This window comes from Rhinolophus hipposideros, assembly GCF_964194185.1.
Source record: "Rhinolophus hipposideros genome assembly, chromosome: 22".
In the NCBI taxonomy this organism is placed as follows: domain Eukaryota; kingdom Metazoa; phylum Chordata; class Mammalia; order Chiroptera; family Rhinolophidae; genus Rhinolophus; species Rhinolophus hipposideros.
The window spans coordinates 22453001-22477117 of record NC_138068.1 but is presented as its reverse complement, the minus strand read 5'-3'; the positions used below and the strand labels follow the sequence as shown (position 1 = coordinate 22477117).

Here is a 24117-nt window from a genome sequence, read left to right as displayed (position 1 = left end):
TTAGTACTAGTCCTTTGTTATATATGTCACAGATATTTCTTCCTAGTCTGTAGCTTGTCTTTTAATCGAATCGACGGTGTCTTCTGCTATCTGGTCGTTTAAATTTTGAGAGAGTCACAGATCAGTTTTTTCTCTTATGAGCAGTGCTTTATTATTGCTTATCTAAGAACTCCTTCCCTATCCTGAGATCATACAAATATTATATATATATGCACATATATATTTCTAAGAGTCTGATATATTTGTTGGCCTTATTTATTCTTTAATCCACTTGAATTAGGCATCTATTTTTCACTCCAATAGAAAGTCAGTTTCTGGATGCCATTTACTGAGCCCTCCATCCTTTCCCCACTGATTTATGATGCCACCTTTATTGTACACACACACACACACACACACACACACACACACACACACACACACAGTGTGTTTCTAGGATCCCCATTGTATTCCATTGATATTTGCCTCTCCCAGCATCATACTGGGACTTTACAGGCAGAGAAATGTCTCCTGCCCCAACACATACATTTTGTTGTTTTGGTTTGACAAGGGCTCTCAAAAATCCTTATGGAATTTGGGAAAATACACATCTTTATGTTGATATTGAGTCTTCTCATCCATGTTTGTGGTATAGCCCTGGATTTATTCAGGTCTTCTTTAATGTCCTTAAATGTTTTTTAAAATTTTATCTATGAGAATATAAACTCCACAAGGGCAGATACTTGTTGGTTTTGTTCACTGCTCTATCCTCAGAGTCAAGAATGAGACAGGACATAGGGTACATGCTTAATAAGAATTTGTTGTTTATTGAAATGTCTTGCATATATTTTGTTAGATATATTCCTACATAACTTATATTTCGTTGCTATAAAACAACAATAAAAGTGAAAAACAAATAGTTTATAGTTAGCTATGGTTGGTATACAGATCTTGAGGTAGTGAAGTGAGAGGCAGGTAAGGACCGGGAGCCAGTGCAGGGTGCAATGACCAGTAAGTTGCCACTTCAGGTTACACGCAGGGGACAGACAAGACCGGATTTGTGTATTAAAGAGCTCTTTGGCGCAGTGCAGAGAATGAACTGGAAAGGACAGGGCAAGAGTGGTCACCAGTAGACTGGTCAGGTGGCTACTGCAGGCGTTGCGGTGAGTCCTCGAATTGGTGCCTACTAACTGAGGGACCGAGTAAGGAAACTTAGAACCGTTGCATTTACCAAAAGCTGACGACTTTTCAGACTCAGCGCTCTTAAGTCACGCCAAGTGCAGCTGAAAGAGGCGCTAGGCAGTGAACGCCCGCGGCGGAGAGCCGGTCTTTGGCCGGGAGGGCCCCAGGGTCGCCGACCCGGGCGCTGAGAAAGATTCGGGGGTCGGGCCTGACGCGGCGAGCAAGGACTTCCAGCGTCTCGGCTTTGTCTCCTGAGCCGAAAGGCGTGCTCTTGGCTCGTCCAATCAGAGCGGTAGATCAGGGCGTCCGCTCCGTCGCCTTGGCAACGAGACTCACAGGCTCTCGCGGGCGAGGCGGCGGTTTGGGTCCGGCCCTGGGGAATCGTGGCATGTCGCGACCGAAGGTAGGCGTGCCGCCCGACCCAGGTGGTTTCGTCGTCCCCCGAGAGAAGGAGGGAAGCCGCTGAGGGATTCAGATTTGGGGGGACTCCTCGCGGAGGGACTCCGGATACAGAGCGAAAATGATGACTTCAGAGAAAAGACTACAAGTCCCGGCTTACCGCGCGCGCTCGGAGCCTCTGCGCGAGCCCACCGAACCAGACTTACTGGCGGGAAGCCTACAAAACTCTACAATTCTAAATTGTACTCACCAATTTTTGTGCCGCCGGGGGAAGCTCAGAATTTTGGGTTTCCTGACTTGGAAACTCTTAGAGACCTATTCATCCCGTCGCCCGCTTGCCTACCCATCCATCCATTCATAATGCATCTAGCCAAAAAAACGCGGATCAGTGCCTTTTCCAAGCCGAGCCCAGTGCGGGCCAAGGGGACACAGAGGTGAATCAGACAAGCCCCTACCCTCTAGGAGTGTACAGGCCGTCTCCCCCATTTTAAGAGTGGGAAAAATCAGACCCAAAGAAGGGAAATGAATTACTCTAAAATCCATCTTCCTCCACCCCAACATGTTTCTTACCCGGTATTCCAACTCTCATGAAACCACCGTTGAATTCCCTCTCACAATAAAAAATGAGTGATTACACTCAGATAATCCAGAATAATATCTATTTTAAAGTCAGTTGATTAACAACCTTAATTTCCCTTTGCCATATAATGTAACTTATTTAAAGGTTCTGGGGATTAAGACTTGGACATCTTTTGGGGGAACATTTTTCTGCCTACCTCAATATACTATCATCAATTTAAAAATGAAATTAAAAAATAATATTTATAATAGTATCACAAAATCAAATACCTATGAAAAATTAATTTAAAACATTTAAGACATATACTGAAAACTAGAAAACATTGTGGAGAGAAATTAAAGAAGACTTAAATTAATAGAGAAAGGCCATATACATGGATTGCAAGATTCAATACTTTATCATGTCACTTCTTCCCAAAATGATCCGTAGATTTAATGCAATTCCAATCAAAATACCAACATGCTTTTTTGTAGAAATTAGCAAGATGATTCTATATGGAAGTGCAAAGGACCCCAAATTGCAAAGACAATCTTGAAAAAAACAAAGTTGGAGGACATGCTATCTGATTTCAAGATTTACTAGAAAGCTACAGTAATGAAGACAGTGTGGCAGTGACATAAGGATAGACAAATAAGTAAATAGAACAAAATAGAGTCTAGGGATTGACCCACAAACACACAGTCAATTGAATTTTGACTGAAGTGCCAATTCAGTGAGGAAATTTTGCAACCAAAGACTCTAGAGAAACTAGATAGACATATGGAAAATGGAATTGAAAACGTGAAGGAGTATAAAAGGTAAAATAAAAGATGGGACACTTGACTAGTTTTGGAGAAGTTGGTGGGTGGGGCTTGACAGGACCAGTGGGATAAGATTTCTCTTGCTTTTGTGGGGGAGCTCACTTCTGCTAGTTTGTAAAGCAGTGTTTTCTATCCCCCTCCACCACTCTTTGAGTAGGGTGGTGTGGTAGGCACAATTTTAGATGGCCTCCAACATTCCTATTTCCAGTGTGCACATCTTATATTATTCCCGCCCCTTACGTTTGGGTGGAGCCTGTAAATTTGATGGGATACTCTCATAATTATGATAGGTTGCGTAAGACTCCATTGTGGCTAACTTGGAGGGTGGGAAGTCAGAGCATGTGCTCTTGCTGTCCTGGAAGAAAGCAAGCATCCATGTTGTGAACCGCCTGTGGGGACCAGCACTCTCTAGAAGCTGAGAGCAGTCCTCAGCCGTTTTCTAGCAAGTCAATAAGGACCTCAGTCATACAACCCCAAGTAACTGAATTCTGCCAAACAATCTGGATAATCTTCGAAGAGGACCCCAAGCCCTGAATGAGAACCATAACCCAGCCCATCACCTTGAGTATAGCTTTGTGTGACCTGAGCAGAGGATCCAGCTAATCCATGTCCAGACTCCTGGTCCACGGAAACTGTGAGATATAAATTTGCCATTAAGTTTGTATAATTTGTCATGCAGTAACAGAAAACTAATACAGATGGCAAGTCTGTCCAAGCTGCAGAGGTCATCCTGCACAAGACCGTTCGGATTTCTTTTTTCATACCTGTCATTAGGGATCAGTCTTACCAGGGCTGAGGGCCAAGGTGTTTTGGACATGGTAGAAGCAAAATAATACCCATCACCCTTTGAGGATTTAAAGGTCCATTTTGGATAGAAGAAATTAACTTTTCTCTGAGTCTTTGATCTAGTCCCTTCCTGGATCATGGATCTAATCAAACATTCCAAGTTAGAGTAGGAGGTCCAGATCCTTTTCACAGAGCCGACTGAGCTTGGCTCTCAAAACTGGGGTTCAGGATTGGACCTCTGGAGCATTGAAAACTAGGTCATGCCTGTAGAGCAAGCCTGCAGTGAGGTGTGCCTTGGATACTTGGGTTCATTCCAAGGACCAAGTTGCTGTGCACATAGTGACCAGTGGGAACTTGGCTACTCTGGACCCTCCTGTCTCAGGATCTGGGCAGTGCTGAGTCTGATGGTTTGAGCATTTTAATATCTGCAGTAAGTTGAGCTGGGAAAGCAGGGTGGATATGCAAAACCAGTTACATCACTTTCCTTTTCTCATTGCAGATTCAAAATTACAAGAGCTATGGATTGTCAAAGGGAAAAGAACGGTGAGTGGTCCCACCCAATCTGATAAACACAGAAATAACTTCCTTCCTTCCTTCCTTCCATCTTTCCTTCCTTCCTTCCTTCCTTCCCTTCATCCTTTCCTCTCTCCCCCTTCTTCGATAACCATCATCATCATCATCATCATCATAAATAATTATTGAACTTTTACCATGTGCCAGGCCCTGGGCCAGTCACTTTTACCTGTATTATCTCATTGAATCCTTACCACAATCCTTTGAAGTAGATATGACTATTGTGTCCCTTTACAGATGGGGAAACTGAAGCTCAGAGAGGCTAAGTAACTTGCTCAAGACCATAGGATCAGTTAGTGGCAGACCTTGTTGGGCAGTTAGCTGCAGGGCCCATGTCCTACCTAACCGTGCTCTCCTGCCTCCTTCCACAACCACGTAAAGTTGACTTGACAACTCAAATGTCAACTCCACCCTGAGCCTCTGCGTCACTCTGCATCAATAACCAGCACCTCTTTGAACTTTCTAAACAGAACCCACTTGCACAAAGCAGGAGTGAGCAATGGAGACTTTACTGAAGATTTGTGCAGGGAGTTACAAGAGGTAGTTTACTCTGCACACATCATGGCCAATATTTTACACATTACTATTTTCTATTTCATTAGATATTTCCGTTCTCTCCTCAAGTCCCTCCTGGCTATACCATTGCTGGGGAGGGCCTGTGTAGTCTTCTCTCATACAGCATCCATCTTTTTCGCATTCTTTCTCTCCGTACGGACTCTACCCCATCAATTTCAAACCTCTTACTCTCTTATGCAGAGAAATTCAATTCTGTTCCAGATCCTGGCCCTAAACTTACACAAACCACTCCTACCCCAACAAAACAAAAAGCACTTTAGCTAACAGGACCCACCCATCTGTTTCATTAGGGCTGATATCAGTCAGAAATGTGTTTAGCTACACGTAACAGGAAACCCAGCTAATAGCAGTTTTTAAAAACGGTATTTATTTTCTATATGTAGCAAAGAATGTAGAGCGCTGGTGCAGTGGTTCAACGATGTGAGAGCTAGCGTTTCTGTGATGATCTTGACCTTTTCCTTATGGACACCAGTGGCTGTTACAGCTCCAGCCTTCATGTGGGAAAGAAGCTGCAAGCCACCTCTGTCTCTCTCTCTAATCAAAAAAAGCAAAAGCTTCCCAGGAACCCACCCTCCTTTGCAGTCTTATGCTTTTATCTTATTGACAAGAATTGTGTCACATGGAGACCCCTACCTGCGTGAGTGGCTAGGAATACGTTACATAAGTGGCATTATACTGTTATTATTCTGCACAAAATTTTTTATCACACAAAATCATATTTTCAGTATTTATCGTATGGGTGTATATAGCTCTGGATAAATTTCACTATTACATGTGTTCCATTGTATACCACAAGTTACTTATCTATCTTCCTATTGAAAGGCACTTCGGTTGTGTCTTACTATTGGCTCCCTCCAGAAGCTGATCCTGAGACAAAGATATGAGGGCAAGTTGTTTATTTGGAAGGTGATTCCAGTAAGCATTGGCAGGGAAGTGGCGAAGTGAGACAGCTAAGGGAAAGAAACCAAAAAAAGGTGAATTATTGACAGGTTATTGCTGTGGGCAAGTGGAGCTTAATTCCACTGGGAATTTCTAGGAGACAGCATAGACTGCAAACTTAACCCAAATGAGTGATGAGAGAGCTGGAGGATTTATCCATCAACTGCGATCATCGTTGGTTATATGCAATTGGGGGAGGACAGTTAACTCCCTGGTATTTCAGAGGCTCCAAGCACTGGCTGAGCAGACTCTGTGAGCCAGAAAAAGCCCTCGGGCAAGGAGCTGCAGGTGCTGGCCGTGGAAAACTCTCTGATTGGCATGCACAGGAATGGTGCATGCCCAAGGGATAAGGGCAGACCACCAACAGGGTGCGCTGCGGGTTAGTTCCATAAAAAAATATTAACAATTACCAATGGATATCCTTGTGCATACATTGCCTAGTACATATGCAGGGTGTCTAGGGTATAGAGCCAGGATGGGTGCAGAATGTGCGCCTACTTAGCTGTACTACATACTGTCATGTGGCTCTCCAATGTGCCTTCTACCAGCAGAGAAAGAGTTTCCATTTTAGCACATTGTTGCCAAAACTTGGACTTTGAGATTTTTGCCAGTCTAATGTGTATGAAATAGCATCTGATGGTTTTAAAATGCCAAATTGCTTTCCAAAGGTTTTTCCAATTTACACTCCCATCAGCACTGTAGGATAATTATCGTTTCTCCACATTCTTGCAGACTCTGGGTATTTGATTTTAAACAGTTTGTTTTCACATCTGGGATCTATGAGGCAAAAAGAAAACTCAGGGAATTCACCACCATGCTGTTCCTTGGCTCCTGAGGTCCCTAACTGGTCTGCGTTCTTCTGTCCACCTTACAGTCTTCTTCTGTTTGTTTTATATATAATGTCTTGGGGATTTAGTTGTACTTGTGAGAGGAATAGGGAAAAGTACATCTGCTCTATCTTCCTGGATGAGTGCCAGAAAAGGGGACTTGCAAGTACTTATCATTAAATATAAAGATGACGCATGGCACATGTAAAGCAACCAGACCATGCCTGGCACATAGTAGGCACTGAATACGATGATTGCTATTATTTTTCAATGATCCAAAAGATTCTCAATTTGATTATTTTTTTTTAAAGATTTTATAGGGGAAGGGGAACAGGACTTTATTGGGGAACAGTGTGTACTTCCAAGACTTTTTTTTTCCAAGTCAAGTTGTTGTCCTTTCAATCTTAGTTGTGGAGGGTGCCGTTCAGCTTCAAGTTGTTGCCTTTTCAGTCTTAGTTGTGGAGGTCGCAGCTCAGCTCCAGGTCCGATTGCCATTTCCTAGTTGCAGGGGGCACAGCCCACCATCCCTCGCAGGAGTTGAAACCCGCAACCTTGTGGTTGAGAGGATGTGCTCCAACCAACTGAGCCATCCGGGAGCTCAGCGGCAGCTCAGCTCAAGGTGCCGTGTTCAATCTTAGTTGCAGGGGGCGCTGCCCACCATCCCTTGTGGGATTCGAGGAATTGAACTGGTAACCTTGTGGTTGAGAGCCCACTGGCCCATGTGGGAATTGAACCGGCAGCCTTCAGAGTTAGGAGCATGGAGCTCTAACCGTCTGAGCCACTGGGCCGGCCCCTCAATTTGATTGTTTTAAGTGTTGCCTGCTATGATGCAAAATTCTGAAATTCAGTAATTCTACGTTTTGGCATTTCCAGGTTATGGAACTTGACCCTTCTTCCTTCTCCTTTTCTCCTGTCCTTGGACATCCTAGAGAAACAGTTGATCTTCAGTAAGCATTCTGTCTCCTTGTCTTTCAGAGAGCAGAGAGCATCAATCCGGTTCAAGACCACTCTTATGAATACACTTATGGATGTCCTTCGCAACAGGCCTGGATGGGTGGAAGTGAAAGAGTAAGACACCACCCCCACCACCTTGCCCCTCCTTCCCTTGGTCTCACAGGTCCTTGTTTCCTTTCATTTTTCTCCCAGTTCCCCGGAGTGGCTACTGGACTTGTCCCAATTTGGCTGTAACAGGAGCCAACATTTATTTAGCACTCACAAAGTATCAGGCACATGGCTGCCACCACCTGTCTTATTTAAGCCCTGCAACCATTTAGCAAGATAGGGTTATGTTCAGAGGTATTAATCCAATTGCGTAAGGTCACACAGCACATAAATAGGATTCAAACCCAGTTCAGTTTGACTATTGTACAGCCAGGCAGAGTGCTAGGCTCATGTCCACCCTGTTCTAGCAGTGTGCTATGGCTAGAAACAAGGAATACAGCCATCGTAAACCAGTTGGCTTGAATCCTCCAGACAGTCCCAAGTCAAGGGCTGCTCTTCCCTGGCCACTAGTTCTGTGACCTTGAACAAGTTACGTGTCTCCTAAGCCTACGTTTCTTCTTCTATGCTGAGTCCTGGGGATACTGAGATGAACAAGCTTACAATGGCTGGCACATGGTAGGTGCTAATATTAGTTACTAGGGTTAAGGGTTGGATGCATGTAATAGAGACCCAAAGTAAAACAGGCTTTGACACGCTAGAAGTCTACTTACCTCTCCCATTGATGGAGGATGTTCAAAGATGGTATGAAAATGTGGGAACCACTTGTTTCTGTCTTTCCACTCCACTAACCCTCGAGTGAGGCCCTCGTTCTCATGGTCTCAGGTGGAGCTCCAGCCTTACATGCACATTCCAAGAGCAGTAGATAGGAAGGTGGCAAGAAAAGGCATGCCCTGCTCTCTCAGGACACAACCCAGAAGTCTCTCCCATTTCACTGGCGGGAACTGAGCCATATAGCCTCACCTAGCTGCAAGGGAATCTGGAAAATGTAATCTTTATTCTGGAAAATGTAGACTAGATTTTCCCAGGTAGATGTTGGGTATTTTGTAGAAAAAGGGGAGGATGGATATGTGGGGTGAGGGTAACCAGCTGCCCAGCCACGGTGCTTAGTAAATATTTGTTGCATAACAATAGTAAGCCTGCTAGACCCTCTTCAGCACTTTGCATGCACAACAATGTCTTTGACTCATCCAGCAAACCTTCCAGGTGACTGCTATCATCATTCCCATCTTACTGAAGAGAAAACTGGACACAAAAGAGTAAAAAATGCCATGTTTGAGGTCACTCAGCTTGTAAGGGCTTGGGCTGGGAGTTGTACCTAGTCTGTCTGTCTGCGGAGTTCCGGGCTCATCTTCGCCCTATTCTAGCAGCCTCTCAGTGAATGAAGGAACCAAGGAGCCGAGGGATGAATCCACGATTCCCACTGCCTGGTGTAATTGAGGATGGGGGAAGAAAGTGGGGGGTGAATTAGAGGAGAGTGAAGTGACCAGCTGGTGAAGGTGGTGTATAGGAAAGGGCTCTGTCCTGACCTGCTGTGTGACCTCAGGCCACCCGCTGCCCCTTCTCAGCCTCACGCCATGGTCAGGTGGAAGAAGGTCTGAGGGTTTGTCTGAGGGGTGCTGATGGTGTGGGAGTCCATGAAGAAAGTCGATCTATGGCTGATCTCAAATTTTCTCAAGGGTCCTCAAATCAGGAAGGGCCAGAGGCCAGAGCCTTTACACCAGACATGGCTCTGTGAATTGCAAGGCCTCATCCTTTAGGACCTTACCTGGGGGTCTAGTATTTCTAGATAGAATGAGGTTTCGGTTCAGACCATCAGCCTGTCAGGTCAGAGTTTGGAACAGATGTGCCCAGAGCTGTCCCTTCCCTTGCTTCCCACCAAGAAAGCTGACACGAGGTCTGGACCTGCAGCAACCATCTTGTGACCCTGAGGTGATGAGCACAAAGACAACGTGTTAAGGATGACAGAATGGGAAGGTGGAAGGAACCCAGATCCCTGCTGCCTTGTTGATCAATGTCTTCCCGGGTGATGTAAAAGCAACTTGACCATAATAATCATGAAGATGATGTACATGGGGCGGCCGGTTAGCTCGGTTGGTCAGAGTGCCGTGCTCTTAACAAGGTTGCCAGTTCGATCCCCACATGGGCCACTGTGAGCTGCTCCTCCACAACTAGATGGAAACAAGTACTTAACTTGATACCGATGGGTCCTGGAAAAACACACTTAAAAAATAAAAAAAGATGTACAATGAAGGAACTTTCAGAATTAGAAAAGAATCCAAAATCCACACCGTGGCCTACAAGGCCCTGCTTTATTGAGCCCTACCCCACTCTTCAGCATTTTCCTGACCTCTCTCCTCCACTCTGGAATTTCTTCACATCCTTGAAGGTGCCCTTTGCAACCTCAGGGCCTCACTTCCTGCCCTTCCCTCTCCAAGAACCCTCTTCCCGTGCTCTTGACCTGGATGTTCCTCCTTACCCTTCATACCTTGGCTGAAATGTCACCTCCACAGGGTGGCCTCCACCCAACAGAGGTTGCTTAGCTACCCTGCCTCATGGCCTCCTCCTGGATTTCTTGTGGCACATTTCACAATTCCTCATTATAGTTATCTGTTTCCTTGTTTATTCTTAATCTTCACCATGGTATTATATGCACCACTTGGCCCAGAGTTTTGGTTCCTCCTGTATCCTTGCACTCAACAATGTCTCTGACACCAAGACAACCTTAGCACGTATGTGTTGGATGAATGAATGAATGAATAATACATTATTTATTCATTCACCCATTATTTATTCACTCATCTGAAACACAGGGTGGTGAAAAAGCATGCTGTGAAAGGAAATAAGAATGGTTTTAACTACAAAGCTTGGCCTCTGGAGCCTGATGGCTCGAGTTGAAATCCTGCTCTGCCACTTACTATTCATAGCTGTAGGAACTTGAGCGAGTTCCTTAACGTCTCTGGGCCTCAGTTTCCTCATCTGTAAAATGGGCTTAATAACAGAACCTAACACTTAGGATTGCTATGAGAATCAATGAGTTAATATTTGTAAAGTATTTAGAACAGTGTCTAGCACATGGTAAGCAATAAGTATTAGCTATGAGAAAGTTTTAAAAACATGCCAAACAATGTTATATGCTACTTATGGATATACACATAATTAAGATGAGGTCCTTTTGGGGTAGAGTGGGCCCTGTGGGGACAGAGCCCCAGAAAGTAGTTTCCAGGCTCTCGGCCTCACATAGAAAGGTGCTGGCTTGGGTAGTAAATGGCCATCAACTGTGATCAGATGGCCATCAGCTGTGGCTAGTTGGCCGTCAGCTGTAACCCGTAAGCCGTTGGCCACTAATATAACGGCTGTGGCTACGCTAGCAGAAAAAATGGGGGCTAGCAAGAAGATGGTGGCTGGCAAGCGCGGACTGCTGTTAGGTCGGCAGGTTGCAGATTATGTAGATCCTGCTTCCTGGGTCTCCAGCCCAGCCGCCAGTGAGAATATAGTAGTATGACTCCCCTACTTATGGCTCGGTGGGTGTTCCTTTTTGGCCTCACCATGTCCTGCGTTCTTATGTGGGGAGCGGGAGTAGAGACCCCACAGGACACCCAGCACGACAGTCACCTCCTTGAGACTGCTGATAGACTCACTGCTACTTACCTCTCAGCTGTACCCCCCTGGACCCGAGGCCCCCAGCAGTGCTGAGGTCCTCCCTTCATGACCTTTGTCCCACCCCACCCGCAGTGAAGGGGAGTGGGATTTCTACTGGTGTGACGTCAGCTGGCTCCGGGAGAACTTTGACCACACCTACATGGATGAGCACGTGCGGATCAGTCACTTTCGAAACCACTATGAGGTGAGCTGAGCTGGGTAGGCCACGAGGATGGAGTCAGCCAACGCTTGTCACTGGGTGTGGAAATGAACAGGAGCTGGTTTGTGCTTACAAGGACCAGAATGAAAAGTGTAAGGGAATTTGGGGTATGTGCCAGGTGGAGACTATATGCACTAGATATGTGATGAGCTAACTAGTAAGAGGGAGTAAGGAGCTAAGGCCTGAGGCACAGGTAGTCCTGGGGTGGGGATTGAGGTCACGGGCTGGTTGGCATTTCAGCACTAGAGATGTGAGGGCCAAAGGAGCAGGATGCCTGAGCGATTGTGGTGATTTCAGAGTAGAGACAAGCTGAGCAGTTTGGAGTCTAGAGTTGGGAGGGAGGTTGGGTAGGAACCAAATCACAAAGATGGGGCTGGAGGAGCCAATGGTAGGAGATGTGAAAAGGTTCGTGCAGCTTAGTGGTGAGAAACATGAACTTGGGAGTCACACAGGTGTGGGTCAAGCCCTGGCTGTGCTGCACATTAGCTGGATAGCTCAGGGAAACGGACTCAACCTTTCTGAGCCTCAGTTTCCTCACCTGTAACATGGGCTAGTTATAGCAGGCTCAGTCAAAGTTATTTTTACTGTTGTTATTTTGCGGGCCAGAGGATGGAGGGGTAGTTGGGGTTGGGAGGTGGACAGGACAGTGGGCAGAAGCACTAACAGCCTGCCCACCCATCCTGCTGCCCAGCTGACCCGCAAGAACTACATGGTGAAGAACCTGAAACGGTTCCGGAAACAGCTGGAGCGCGAGGCAGGAAAGCTAGAGGCAGCCAAGTGCGACTTCTTCCCCAAAACCTTTGAGATGCCATGCGAGTACCATCTGTTTGTGGAGGAGTTTCGCAAAAACCCGGGAATCACCTGGATCATGAAGCCTGTGAGTGTCCAGTGCCCGGGGAGGGGGGCTGGGGGCTGCGGGGCGGGGGCATCTCAGGTGCTAGAGTAGGGATCCTTCACGATGCAGCTCAGGACGGGGCTCTGCCTGGGGGTTCAGCCTTAGACCATCCGCCTCCCCTGAAGAGCCAGCTTCATCTCCTCTCTGCAGTATGTGGACCCGCAAATATGACTGCTAGTATACAGCAGGAGCTCAATAAGTGTTTACTTGATGAACAAGTGATCCTCAGGACACCAGGACAGGGAATCCAGTGTCTTGCTGGAACTCAGATCCCTACCTCTGTTCCTGACATGAAAGAAAACCACTGCCAGGAGAGACGTGCTGTATTTGCATTGCCCCAGGTCCCATACTGGTCCTTGGGAGGGACTACTACCAGCCCCATTGTAAAGGTGAAGAGTCTAAGACCTATGTATTCAAGCTTTCTGCAAATACTTACTGAGCACTTGCCATGTGCCAGGCACAGAAAAGACTGAGCCAGGATTTACCCAGGCCTCCTGAAGGGGAAAGCTGGCACCCCCTTCCCAGGAGGCACAGCGACGAGGTCTGGAAAGCTGGAGCTGAAGGGCTTAGGCAGCTGAACACTGCAACCCACCTGCGGATTCCAGCTCCTGCCAGGCATTATCCTCTCAGACAAATGGTAATTTGTACTAATTGGGAACAAGCAATTGCATATTAAGTTGATTCCCTTCCCAGCCCACAGCCTTTACAGCTGTAATTAAGAGGCGGAATCGTGTATGCATGTGTGCGCCTGCGCGTCCCCTCTCGTGAGTAGCTGAGGCTGCCTGCCAGGGGCATGGGGTGTGGAGAGTGGGTGCCTCTAGTCAGACTACCCTGGCTTCTAATTCTGTATCTGCCACTTTCGAGCTGTATGACCCTGAATGGGTCACTCAGCCCCTCACAGTCCATTTCCTCATCTGTAAAATGAAATGAATGGGTGTGCCAGCTGCTGGTCCTTGGCCGACACTTTGAATCGTGAGACTATAGAGAAGTAGAGAATTCTCAGACTTGAGAGTGGGTCAGAATTTTCTAGAGAGCGTTAGCTTATTAAGGCACCCCACCCCCACAGTGTCTGATTCAGTGGTGTGGGGTGGAGCTTTCCTATCACTCTCAGGGGATATAAGAACAAACCCTTGGGTTTGCAATGTAAAAGTCCAATCTAGAGTTAAACTGCACACATCCAAACTCTTTTTCCATCTAAGCATTCTCCCCTCCCAACAGCTCAGGCCCCCTAGGTTGGCAGGGAAGTGAGCAGGATCCAGATGGTGGGGACCACGCTTGCTCCCCCAGCCTCCTTCTGGTGGCTGGGAGGCAGGTGCTGGGCTGTTAGGGCCGGGACCTGTCAGCCTCTCTGTGTCTGCAGAGCTGGTCTAACACTTCACTCAGGGTTGTGAGCGTCCTGGGCAATTTGGATTGTTCTCAGCTTTGAAGGCCTCTGTCTAAACTGCAGGATAGGAAGAACAGTATCTTCACCTTGTTTCACAAGTTTACCCCAACCAGAGCTTCTCACACTTTTTCACTGAAATCTCCTAAGAGTTGGAATGCTTTGGGCAGCAAATTAGAGAAAACAACAGTAGCTCAAACAAGAGTTCTAAACTGTTCTCATGCTTTGGGCCTCTTTAGCATCTGGTGAAATATGTGGACCCTATCACAGAATAGTATTTTTAAAAGCATACAGTAAAGGATATTCGATTATAAAATAAAGCAACTATATTGAAAAACAGTTATCAAACGGTTAGTCTGGGTCCTCTGAGACGCCAAGACAAGGTTCAACATGCAGAATTTTGCCTGTGAGAGAACAGGAGGAAGGAGCCGGAGAGGCTGGGAGAGCTGTCAGACCCCAGTGAGAGGAGGAAGGTTCGGTAGAAGCTCCTAGCCTATCATGCAGCCTAAGTAGAAGTTCGGCAAGGCCGAGGAGTCGCTGTCAGAGGACTGAGCCCCCCGGCCCCAGGAGTGGGCCAGCCTTCATGTCCCTGCAGCCTTTAGCTGTTGGCTGGGACCTGGGGCCTGATTTTAGCAGCATCAGCGGGGTTCGCAGTCAGTCACCCTCGGGCCATTAGAGCCCTGCGAGTGTGTTCTCACAGCCACCACACAAACTATTCAAACATTCTTTATGCTGTAGTAATATATGTGCTTTTCATTAACAATGAAAAAGTCAAACAGCAGGCTCAATAGCTACCATAATTTCAAAGTCCTCATAAGCATAAACAGTATTTGAGATACCTGCAACAATTATGATGAGGTATGTAAATAACAACTGTGATTTCTTTTGAGAGCAAAGTCACAGTCACGGCCAACTCTACTATGATTTGTTGCCTGTATTCATGATGAAAGGAAATGTGAAAATCTGGTTAGGAGTTAATGAACATAAAGATGAAAATGTTTTTCTCATTCAGGATTACCAACCCCAGGGAATTTCCTTTAATGATGAAAAGTTGACTCCAGGGATGTTTTTTTTTGGGTGACTCCACATCATCATCAATTCCCAGGCCAGTGGGCTGGCTGCCCCTCTTAGTCACAACATGGCTGCCGCAGCTCCAGCTTCACCTTCTCACACCTCCACCTGCCACAGGAATATAAGAGCACCCTGGTCTTGTGTCCCTTTTGAAGAACACACAAACTTCTCTGACTTTCCCTGTCATCCTGCTGGCCCATGCCTGAACCAATGGAGTGCCATGGGGCCACCGTGGGGACTCAGGCCTCCCCAAAGGGCAAGGCCTCTGGGAAGAGGTGATCCAAACGGGGTTCTGTTGGTAGGGAATTAAAGGGAATGGTCGCTGGGAAGACCACCAGTCACATCTCTAACACCGATGAATACCATGCAATGAATGTCACATAATGCATGGCCCCCAAGCGCAGGGCAGGGGATGCCAGGGTTTGAGGGCTGTAAGTGGTCACAGATGGTGCAAAATCAAAGTGGTTCATTCTAATAATCCATGCATATAGTTTTCCAACCAGTTACATGTCTTTTTACAAAAATAATACAAACATATTTTCCTCCCAAATTATCAAATTATCCAGGAAGTAGCACTGTGTTTATCATGTGATTTTTGTGTACTGCCTGGCACTTTGCCTGAGCCCCAGGCTTGTGAAGCACAGATTTAACTCTGCTGGATATGTCTGTCACCTACTGGCTGGGTAACCTTGAGCAGAGTGCTTGACCAATCTGTTCCTTGGTTGCAAAATGGGGATAATATTAATGCTACATATGGGTTTGGGTTTTATTTTATTATTATTTAAGTTTTAATGAGGCGATGTGTGTAAATCCTTGTGCCTGGTATGTGGGAAATATCTGAGAAGTATTAGCTGCTGGTATTACTATTGTTACGAACCATTCCCCTAAACTTAGTGTTCTGGTTCTATTGCTGCAGTCCAAAACTCAGCGGCTTAAAACAACAATCATGTCTTACTTAGCTCATGAGTCTCCAGTTTGGGCAGCGCTTGACAGTGAAGGCTCATGGCTGCTCCCGCAGCTACTGGGGTAGCTCCTCTGAGGGCAGGAGGATTCGCTGCCATGCTGGCTCACTCACTCAGCTGGCAAGTTGGTGCTGGCTGTTGGCTGACCGCTCAGCCAGGGCTGAGGCTTGGAAGTTTCAGTTGCTCTCCCTGTGGCCCTCTCCATGTGACCCGGGCTTCCTCACAGCATGGTAGCTGAGTTCCAAAGCAACCATCCCCAAAGAGAAAGCTGTGTGGGAGCTGTATTGCCTTTGATGACCCAGTGTTGGAATCCACACAAGGTTCCTTCTGCCATACAGTTAGTTGAGACAGTCCTTAAGGCTCACCCAGATTTAAGGGGAGGAGACATTGATCTTTTGATGGGCGCGGGGGTAGCAAGGTTCTGGGAAAACACAGGGGACTGAAAATATTGTTGTGATTGTTTTTGGAAACTGCAGTCTGCCGAGCTAGATATTAAGTGATCTCCACTCTTAACAACCCTGGGATATCACCATGCAGCAGTTTATTTTCCACGTTTTAGGGCTATTTCCTTAGGAGGATAGTTACTAACAATGCTTTAAATGACAAAGGCATTGCACTATCTCAGATAAGAAGAAAGCTGGAAATCCAAGTTCCAGGTTTGGGGATGTGCTCAACAGAGCTGCTAAAAGCCCAGGCTCCTGCTTTTTGTCCACTCTGTGTCCTCAGTGTGTTGGCTTTCTGTCACCAGACTTGTCATCTCATCAGTGTCATATGGCTGTTGTAGCTGCAGGCATCACCTCCTCAGACTGTAGTATTCTAGAAAAAAAGGAAAGAAGCCAGGCATTTCTCTCTCTCTCTTCCTCTCTCCTTTTTCCCTCCCTTGCTCCCTCCCTCCTTCCACACACCACTTTCTCTCTCTGCCTCCCTCTGTCCCTTCTCAACCCCAATATGTTTAACAAGGACGAAAATCTTTCCCAAAACCCCAAGCAAATGTCTCCTTAGGTCTCATTAGCCAAAACAGGCACATGGTTTCCATTAGCTGCAAAGGAGGGTGGGAAAACAAGTATTGGGTCTTTCCAGCCCCCATCTTGAGAGGTGGATTTGCCAGCCAGGAAAAAGAGGCAGAGGAATGGTTAAGGGGAAGGTAATCAACAGGGGTGGGGCTGGACATTCTTAGATCAAACTGTATGTTTCTTTAAAAAAAACAACAACTTTGAAGTTTAATAAAACAGAACGTGCCCAAATTAAGGAGGTACAGCTTGATAAATTTTCACGAAGTGAACATACTCGAGTAACCAGCAGCCAGACCATAAATAGAGTATTACTAGCCCGTCAGCAGCTCCCTTCGGACTCTTTTCCACTCATTACCCCCCAAGTCACTAACAGCATAGATTTGCATATCTGCTTTTGTGCTTTATATAATTGGAGTCATATAGTATGGCTGCACTGTGTCTGGTTTCTGTACCTCAATCAACATCATGTTCATGTGATTCACCCATACTGATGTGGGTAATTGTAAATTGTTAATAATTATTATTGCTTACTATTCCATTGAGTGAATAATTATCCATGTGGGAGTTTCAAGTTTGGAGCTATTATGAATCGTGCTGCCATGGACGCTCCTGTACATGTCATGGGTGGCCATGTGCACCCATTTCAGTCATGTAGGTACCTAGGAGAGGAATTGCCGGGTCACGGGGCTGCCCATGTTCAGCTTTAGTGAATTCTGCCAAACAGTGTACATTCCCACAGCACTTGTGAGAGTTCCAATTTCTCCACATACCAACACTTGCTATTGTCTGTCTTTCATTTTAGCCATTCTTAGGGCGTGTGTGTGTGTGTGTGTGTGTGTGTGGTATCCAATTGGGGTTTTCATTTGCATTTTCCTGACGACTACCAAAGTTGAGTGCCTTTTCTCTGTTTACATTGTGTATTCAATCCTCTTTCATGAAGTGAATTTAAGTCTTTTGCATGGCTGTGAACTGTTGGGAGCCCTTGATATACCTTTCCAAAACAGCTGTGCCCATGTGGTTGCCCCTGACTCACCATAGTGCTTCACAGTGCCAGTCTTTTAGGCACCCCATCTTTGGGTACACACACCTCCCCAAACCAGGGTACACAGTACAGCACTCAATGCAGGGCTGGGTTGCAGCTCCTACTACACCCCTGACTGGGAGCCCTTCATGCAACGGACACCCTGTACAGGCATGCGGACGTGATAGCTCTGCCCACCCCTACATTGTACAGAGAGCCCCACATTGACCAGTCGGGCCATGCTCAGAGGAGAACAGAGGGAAATGAGAGTTTGCACCTCCTGGGTGCCTTTATGCTGGCACTCAGGGGGACCTGTTGAATGGCTGCAGATAACTAAAGGGCTATTCTGGAACCCAGGAATCAGATTTGTTCTAGGAGGCCCTAGAGGCCAGAGACAGGTTAGGCTGTGAAAACTGCATGAGGTCTGGATTACTGCTACAGCATAATGCCCAGCACACAGTACTATGTTTCCCTGAAAATAAGACCTAACTGGAAAAGAAGCCCTGGCATGATTTTTCAGGATGCTCTAATATAAAATAAGCCCTATTGTATTTCCCTGAAAATACGATCGGGTCTTATATTACTTTTTGCTCCAAAAGACGCATTAGGGTTTTTTTTTATATTACAAGCATCTTGAAAAATCATGCTACGGCTTATTTTCCAGTTAGGTCTTATTTTCGGGGAAACACAGTAGACACCTACTGTGTACCTTTTGGATGATGCTTACTTAATAGAGCCATCCTGCAACAAATGGGCTGTGTCGGGAGGCAGGGGACATGAACTTTCTGGTTCTGTGGATGTGCAAGGCCAGGCAGGTGACCATAGCAGAGGGATGTCACAGGAATAAGTAATGTCTTTGGTGCTGACTGTTCTGTGTGATATTAAAGATTCTCCCAGCCCCTAGACACGGTGAAGCTATGAATTATCCATGCTGGCATTCAGTGAAGGCAGACTGATTTCAGTATTAGCCGAAGGAAAACCTAATTAGGAAGGCAAATTGATTTCCAAAAAAAGAATTGGATGATGTGTTCCCAGGACTGTGAGAAATGGTTTTTTAATTGTCTGCTCTTTTGTATTATTCATGCAATTGTATGCCTTTGTGAGCTAAGTTGGTCTGTCACTTTCCCCTCGGCTTTTCTCTCTCCCTCCTGCCGGGCTTAGCACTTCTCTGTTCCAGCCCCTTCAGGGTTGGGCTGGGCCATTCCTCTGGGGATAGCTGGGGGCCCATGAGGCAGATGGAGACAGAGAAATGCTGGGGAGGGGCCCTGGGCATCGGGGTGAACAAGGAATCACATAGAGCTGAGAGCTGACCTTTCTGCACCCATCCCCATCCCAGGTAGCCCGGTCCCAGGGGAAGGGTATCTTCCTCTTCCGGAAGCTGAAGGACATCATGGACTGGAGGAAGGTGAGCTTGTCTCTTCCCATTCCGCCCCAAGCCCTACTCTGCCCTCACTGGGACAAGGGGCCCGTCCTTCCTGCCCTCAAATCTTGGAGGGTTGGCAGAGAAGCTCTGCCCACAGCCCTACCCATGGGTGTGAGGTCTCTGGAGCCAGACTGCCTGGGTTCAAATCCTGACCTTGACACTTCATAGCTGTTTGACCTTGGGCAAGTGACTTCACCTCTCTCTGCCCAAGTAAATGGGGGATAGTAATAGTACCTGCTGAGAAGGCACTGAATTATTATAGTATGCCTAAAACCTGAGAACATTGCATTCTCTGCTCGAACCTCCTGCTCACCTGACTGGGGGTAGTTTGACTAACTTCCTCTGGGTCCTAGACTGAGCCTGAGGTAGCTCCCCTCCTCCCCTCCCTCCATCTTTGTCCCAAGACATGGTGTAATAAAAATCCTCGTTCCAATCCTGCCTCCACCATTCAGAAGCTGCGTGATTTGGGGAAAATTGCTGAACCCCTCTGAACCTTAGAGATGATAATGGTACAGGGTGGGTGAGAGGAGCAGGATGACCAAACTTCTATACAACCAGTACCTGTTGCACTAGCAGGCTCACAGCAGTTGCTCAATAAGTGAATCCCCCCCCCACCATGTGTCCTGATTCGTCCCATGAAACTGTCAGGGCACTGCTGGGAAGAAGCTCACCAACCTGGAGGCCCAACCGGCCCGGAGCGCTGTCAATCCCTCTGGCAGCCATGTGAGTATATGTAAGGGGTGGCCCGGGTCCCAGGAAGGGAAAGCCTGGCTGCCTCTGTCTTGAAGCAGCCTGGGGTGAGGGAGTGAGGATAGGTGTCAAAAATTCTGCCCTTGGGGCCAGAAGCCCTGGGTTCCGGTGCTCCCTGCCGCTAGGCTGTTGTGTGACCTCACTAAGTGTGTGACACTTGCCTTTGGGCCTCGGTTTCCTCACCAGGTTACTGTGAAGGGGACAGTGGGTGGGCAAGGGTTTTGCAGACTGTGAGGTGTCATGCACATTTGTGAGAGAGCATTGCTTTCTTCTTCAGCTGGGCTGGTCAGGAAAGAATTAGCAGGCAGGGAAGGGAGAGAAAGGGGCCTGTGTGGTGCTCTAGGCAGCACTGACCAGTAGAACTTTCTACAGTGGCGGAAATGGTGCATATATGTGCTTTTCAATACAGTGACCGCTAGCCACGTGTTGATATTGAGCCACTGAAATGAGACTAGTGTTACTAAATTTTTAATTTATTTCCTTTTTTTATTGTGGTAAAATATACATAAAATTTATCATTTTAACTATTTTTAAGTGCACAATTCAATGGAATGAAGTATGTTCCCATTGTGCAACCATCACCACCATCCATCTCCAGAACTAATTTTCATCTTCCCAAACTGAAATCCTGCACCCATTAAACACTAACTCCCCATTCCTTCCTCCCTCGAACCTCTGGCAGCCACCATTCTACTTTCTGTCTGTGTGAATCTGATTATTCTAGGTACCACATATAAGTGGAATCATACCATATTTGTCCATTTCTGTCTGGCTTATTTCACTTCATATTATGTCTTCAAGTTTCATCCATGTTGTAGCATGTAATGTCACTTACTTTTAATCAATGTAAATGTACGTAGCCACATATGGCTAATGGCTGCCCTACTGGGTAGTGCAGGTCTGGAGATTAAATCCAGGCTCTGAACCCAGCCTGTCGGTCGACTTCCCACCTGTGACCCTGACCAGCTGTGTGACCTTGGGCTAGTCACTCCCCGTCTCTGTGCTTCAGTTTCTCATCTGTGAATGAGGATAACATTAGTACTTCCCCCTGATAGGGTTGATTTAAGTATCAAATTATATGCCCCAAGTAGAGTGCCTAACACAATGCCTGGGACACAGGAAGTGCTCAATGAATGTTAATAATAATAATTACTATTACAACTAGGACACAAGAAACTCAGATGACCAGAAAGAAGAAATTCCTGTGGAGAACTACGTAGCTCAGCGTTACATCGAAAATCCCTACCTGATAGGAGGTGAGATGCCTGTCTATGTTCCCTGCCCTTTCAGTGAACGGTCCGTCAGTCAGTCAACAAGCCTTGACTAGCCCCCTACTGTGGGCTTGGCCTGACACCAGGCATGACGGGAAGCAAAGATGGAGACCTGTCCATCACTCTCCCACCTTCTAGCCATTGCCTATGCAGTTCCTCTGCCTGGCACGCCCTTCCCACTCCCTTCTTGGTTCACTAAAATTCCTCTCATTCTTCAAGAACCAACTCGTTCATGCGTTTATCCAACAAATATTTATAAAGAGCCTACTCAGTGCCAGCCACTGTCCTAGGTGCTGGCTGCCCACTCTGCTCTCAGGAAGCTTATACTCCAGAGGAGCAGACAGCAATAAACCAGAAACAAGTCAATAAGTTAGTTCCACACAGTGGTGAGTGTTATCAAGTAAATCAAGCAGGATGATGGGACAGAGAGTGAGGAAGGGCCTCTGTGAGGAGGTGACAGGTGAGTTGAAATGTGGATGACAACTAGGAGTCACCTGTGGGTAAATGTGGAGGAAAGGGGAGCTGTAAGGGCCGAGGGCCCGAGCCTCCCCCTGGAAGCCTTCATAGATTTCCCCCAGCCATCTCTGTATCTGCTTTTCCCACGTGGGTTCTGAAATACAGACATTTCAGGCCATGTGTGAGATGGGTCTCATTTGGAGGGTCTCATCTGAGAGGGGCCAGGTGCTATAAGGGGTATCAAACAGTGTGAATGCCACTTGCCTCCTCTTACCTCCTTGGGTAATGTCCTTCCCTGGGGCAGTCCTTGGGTCTCTTATCTTCCCTCTCTCCTTCCCCCAGTGACCCCATCCTCTCTCTGTGTCTTTAAATGCCGCCTAGATGCCAGTGACTCCTGCTTTCTGGCTCCAGCCAAGACCTTGCCCCCACACCCCAAACCCTGATGTCCCACAGCCTGTGACATCCCCTCCTGGGCATCTCCCAGCAACTCAAACCCAAGGCCTAAAATCTAGCCCGTCTCCTCCCCCAGCCCTTGGCTTCCCCATCTGGGCACACATACCCTCCCCTCTCACCCCCACAGTTGCTAAGCCAGATACCAGACTGTTCTGGGTGCGCCTTTCTCTTCCCCTCCCACATCCCATTCTTCACAAGCTCTTGAATCTGTCCAGCCACCTCCAGCCCAGTCCTGGCCTCTGTCCTCTCCCTTCTGGAAAGCTGTGCTGGTCTCCTCACTTGTGCTTGCGGCTACTCTGGCCCCCTTCACTCCACAGCGGCCAGAGGCATCGGCTACCTTTCCACAGCTTCCTTGGTAGATGGCACAAAATCCAACATTGCACATGCCCCAGACTCTGCTGAGCCCACTAAGGAAGGAGTGAGCTCCTTGCACTCTGCTCTTGGACCAAGCTCTTTGCCCCCTCGGGGCCCCTGGCCATGCAGTTCCTCATGCCCCAGGACCCTGTCCCTCTGGACTAGACAGGCACCTTGTACCTCGTGTGGTTTTATTGGGATTCATGTCTGTCTATTCGCTGCTGTATCGCCCGAACCTAGCACAGTGTCTGGCCCTCAATCAATATTTGTCACACGAATTAATTCTTTCCTTGCCTGACAGGCCGCAAGTTTGACCTGCGTGTCTATGTGCTGGTGATGTCAGTGAGTAACTAAGAAAAGCTCCCTCCTCCTGTGGGGGGTAAGGGGCACCTGGACCCAGGGACAGGAGGCAGAAGCCATTCTGGGGCACCTGCGTGGGCTGTCTGGTTTTACGCACCTGGGAGAGCCCAGGGGGACATCTGAAGGTGGGGTGGGGATGGGTAGACAGATCTAAGTTTTACCATTTTAGATGCTCTACCATCTGTATTTGCCCTCCACCTGTCCTTCGTTCATTTAGTAATCCTCAGTAGTTACAGCTAGCATTTACTAAGCTCCTACTAAGTCCCAGGTCCTGATATTTAGCAGATTTTCTCTCATTCAGTCCTCCTACTAACCAGGGAGCTAGGTGCTATCATTCATTTCACCAGTGAGGAAACATATGGAGGGATTGAGTAACTTGCCCATGGTCACACAGCTGGTGAGTGACAGAGTTGGGTTCAGAATCCAGGCAGCCTAGCTCCAGAGCCTAGTCTCTTAACCAAGGAGTTGCTGTACTGCCTCCACTCATTCATTCATTCATTCATTCATTCGACAGACATGTCAACCTTCATGGTGCACTCTATGCCTGGCACAAGGAGACGGGGTGTCTGAGACAAGCTCACCATCTGGTGGGGACTAAGGACACACCCAGAGCTGGGGGGTTACTTGTTGATGTGGAACAGAGAAGAGGCCATTAATTTTATTCCTTTAACAGCCTCAAGGAGGCTGATGTTTGAGCAGATTCTTGAGGGGTGATGTGGGAAAGAAGGAAAGGCATTCCAGGAGGAGGGAACAGCAGGTGCAAAAACCAGGCGGTGCGAAATTGTATGTATTTATTCCTTTTTTTCTCTCCCTCCATTCCCGCCTCGGCCATAGTACATCCCCCTGCGGGCCTGGCTGTACCGGGATGGCTTTGCCCGCTTCTCGAACACCCGCTTCACGCTCAACAGCCTTGATGACCAGTGTATCCTGGGATCCCACCTCCCCACCCCAGGCACTCTGCCCCTCCCATCCTGTGGCCGGTCCTGAGAGCGCTCATCCGTTCCACAGATGTTTGCCGAGCACCTACTGAATGCCAAGTTCTGGTTTGAGCACAGGCGATAACAGCAGTGAACAAGGCAGGCCTGGTCCCTTCCCTCCAGGGGCTTACAGTCTGGTGGGGGTAGGGGAGCCGAGGAAAGCATCCCGGCTCTGCTCAGAGCAACTCACCCCAAACTATTCTGCTTGATGATCCTGCAGTGGTGTGC

General features: G+C 47.4%; 1 protein-coding gene across 1 annotated transcript in view; it reads left to right on the top strand.

Annotated features, from left to right (window-relative positions):
* Positions 1-1549: 1549 nt before the first annotated feature.
* TTLL9 (tubulin tyrosine ligase like 9) overlaps positions 1550-24117 on the top strand; it is a gene marked incomplete at its 5' end in the record, with an annotated part of 37505 nt that continues 14937 nt past the window's right edge. Inside the window, 10 exons of the mRNA XM_081033655.1 lie at positions 1550-1564; positions 4226-4269; positions 7617-7709; positions 11376-11487; positions 12194-12379; positions 19182-19250; positions 19917-19991; positions 21184-21274; positions 22854-22894; positions 23747-23834. Coding sequence (XP_080889781.1) covers positions 1550-1564; positions 4226-4269; positions 7617-7709; positions 11376-11487; positions 12194-12379; positions 19182-19250; positions 19917-19991; positions 21184-21274; positions 22854-22894; positions 23747-23834 — 814 coding nt within the window. The remainder of the gene's footprint in view (positions 1565-4225; positions 4270-7616; positions 7710-11375; positions 11488-12193; positions 12380-19181; positions 19251-19916; positions 19992-21183; positions 21275-22853; positions 22895-23746; positions 23835-24117) is intronic.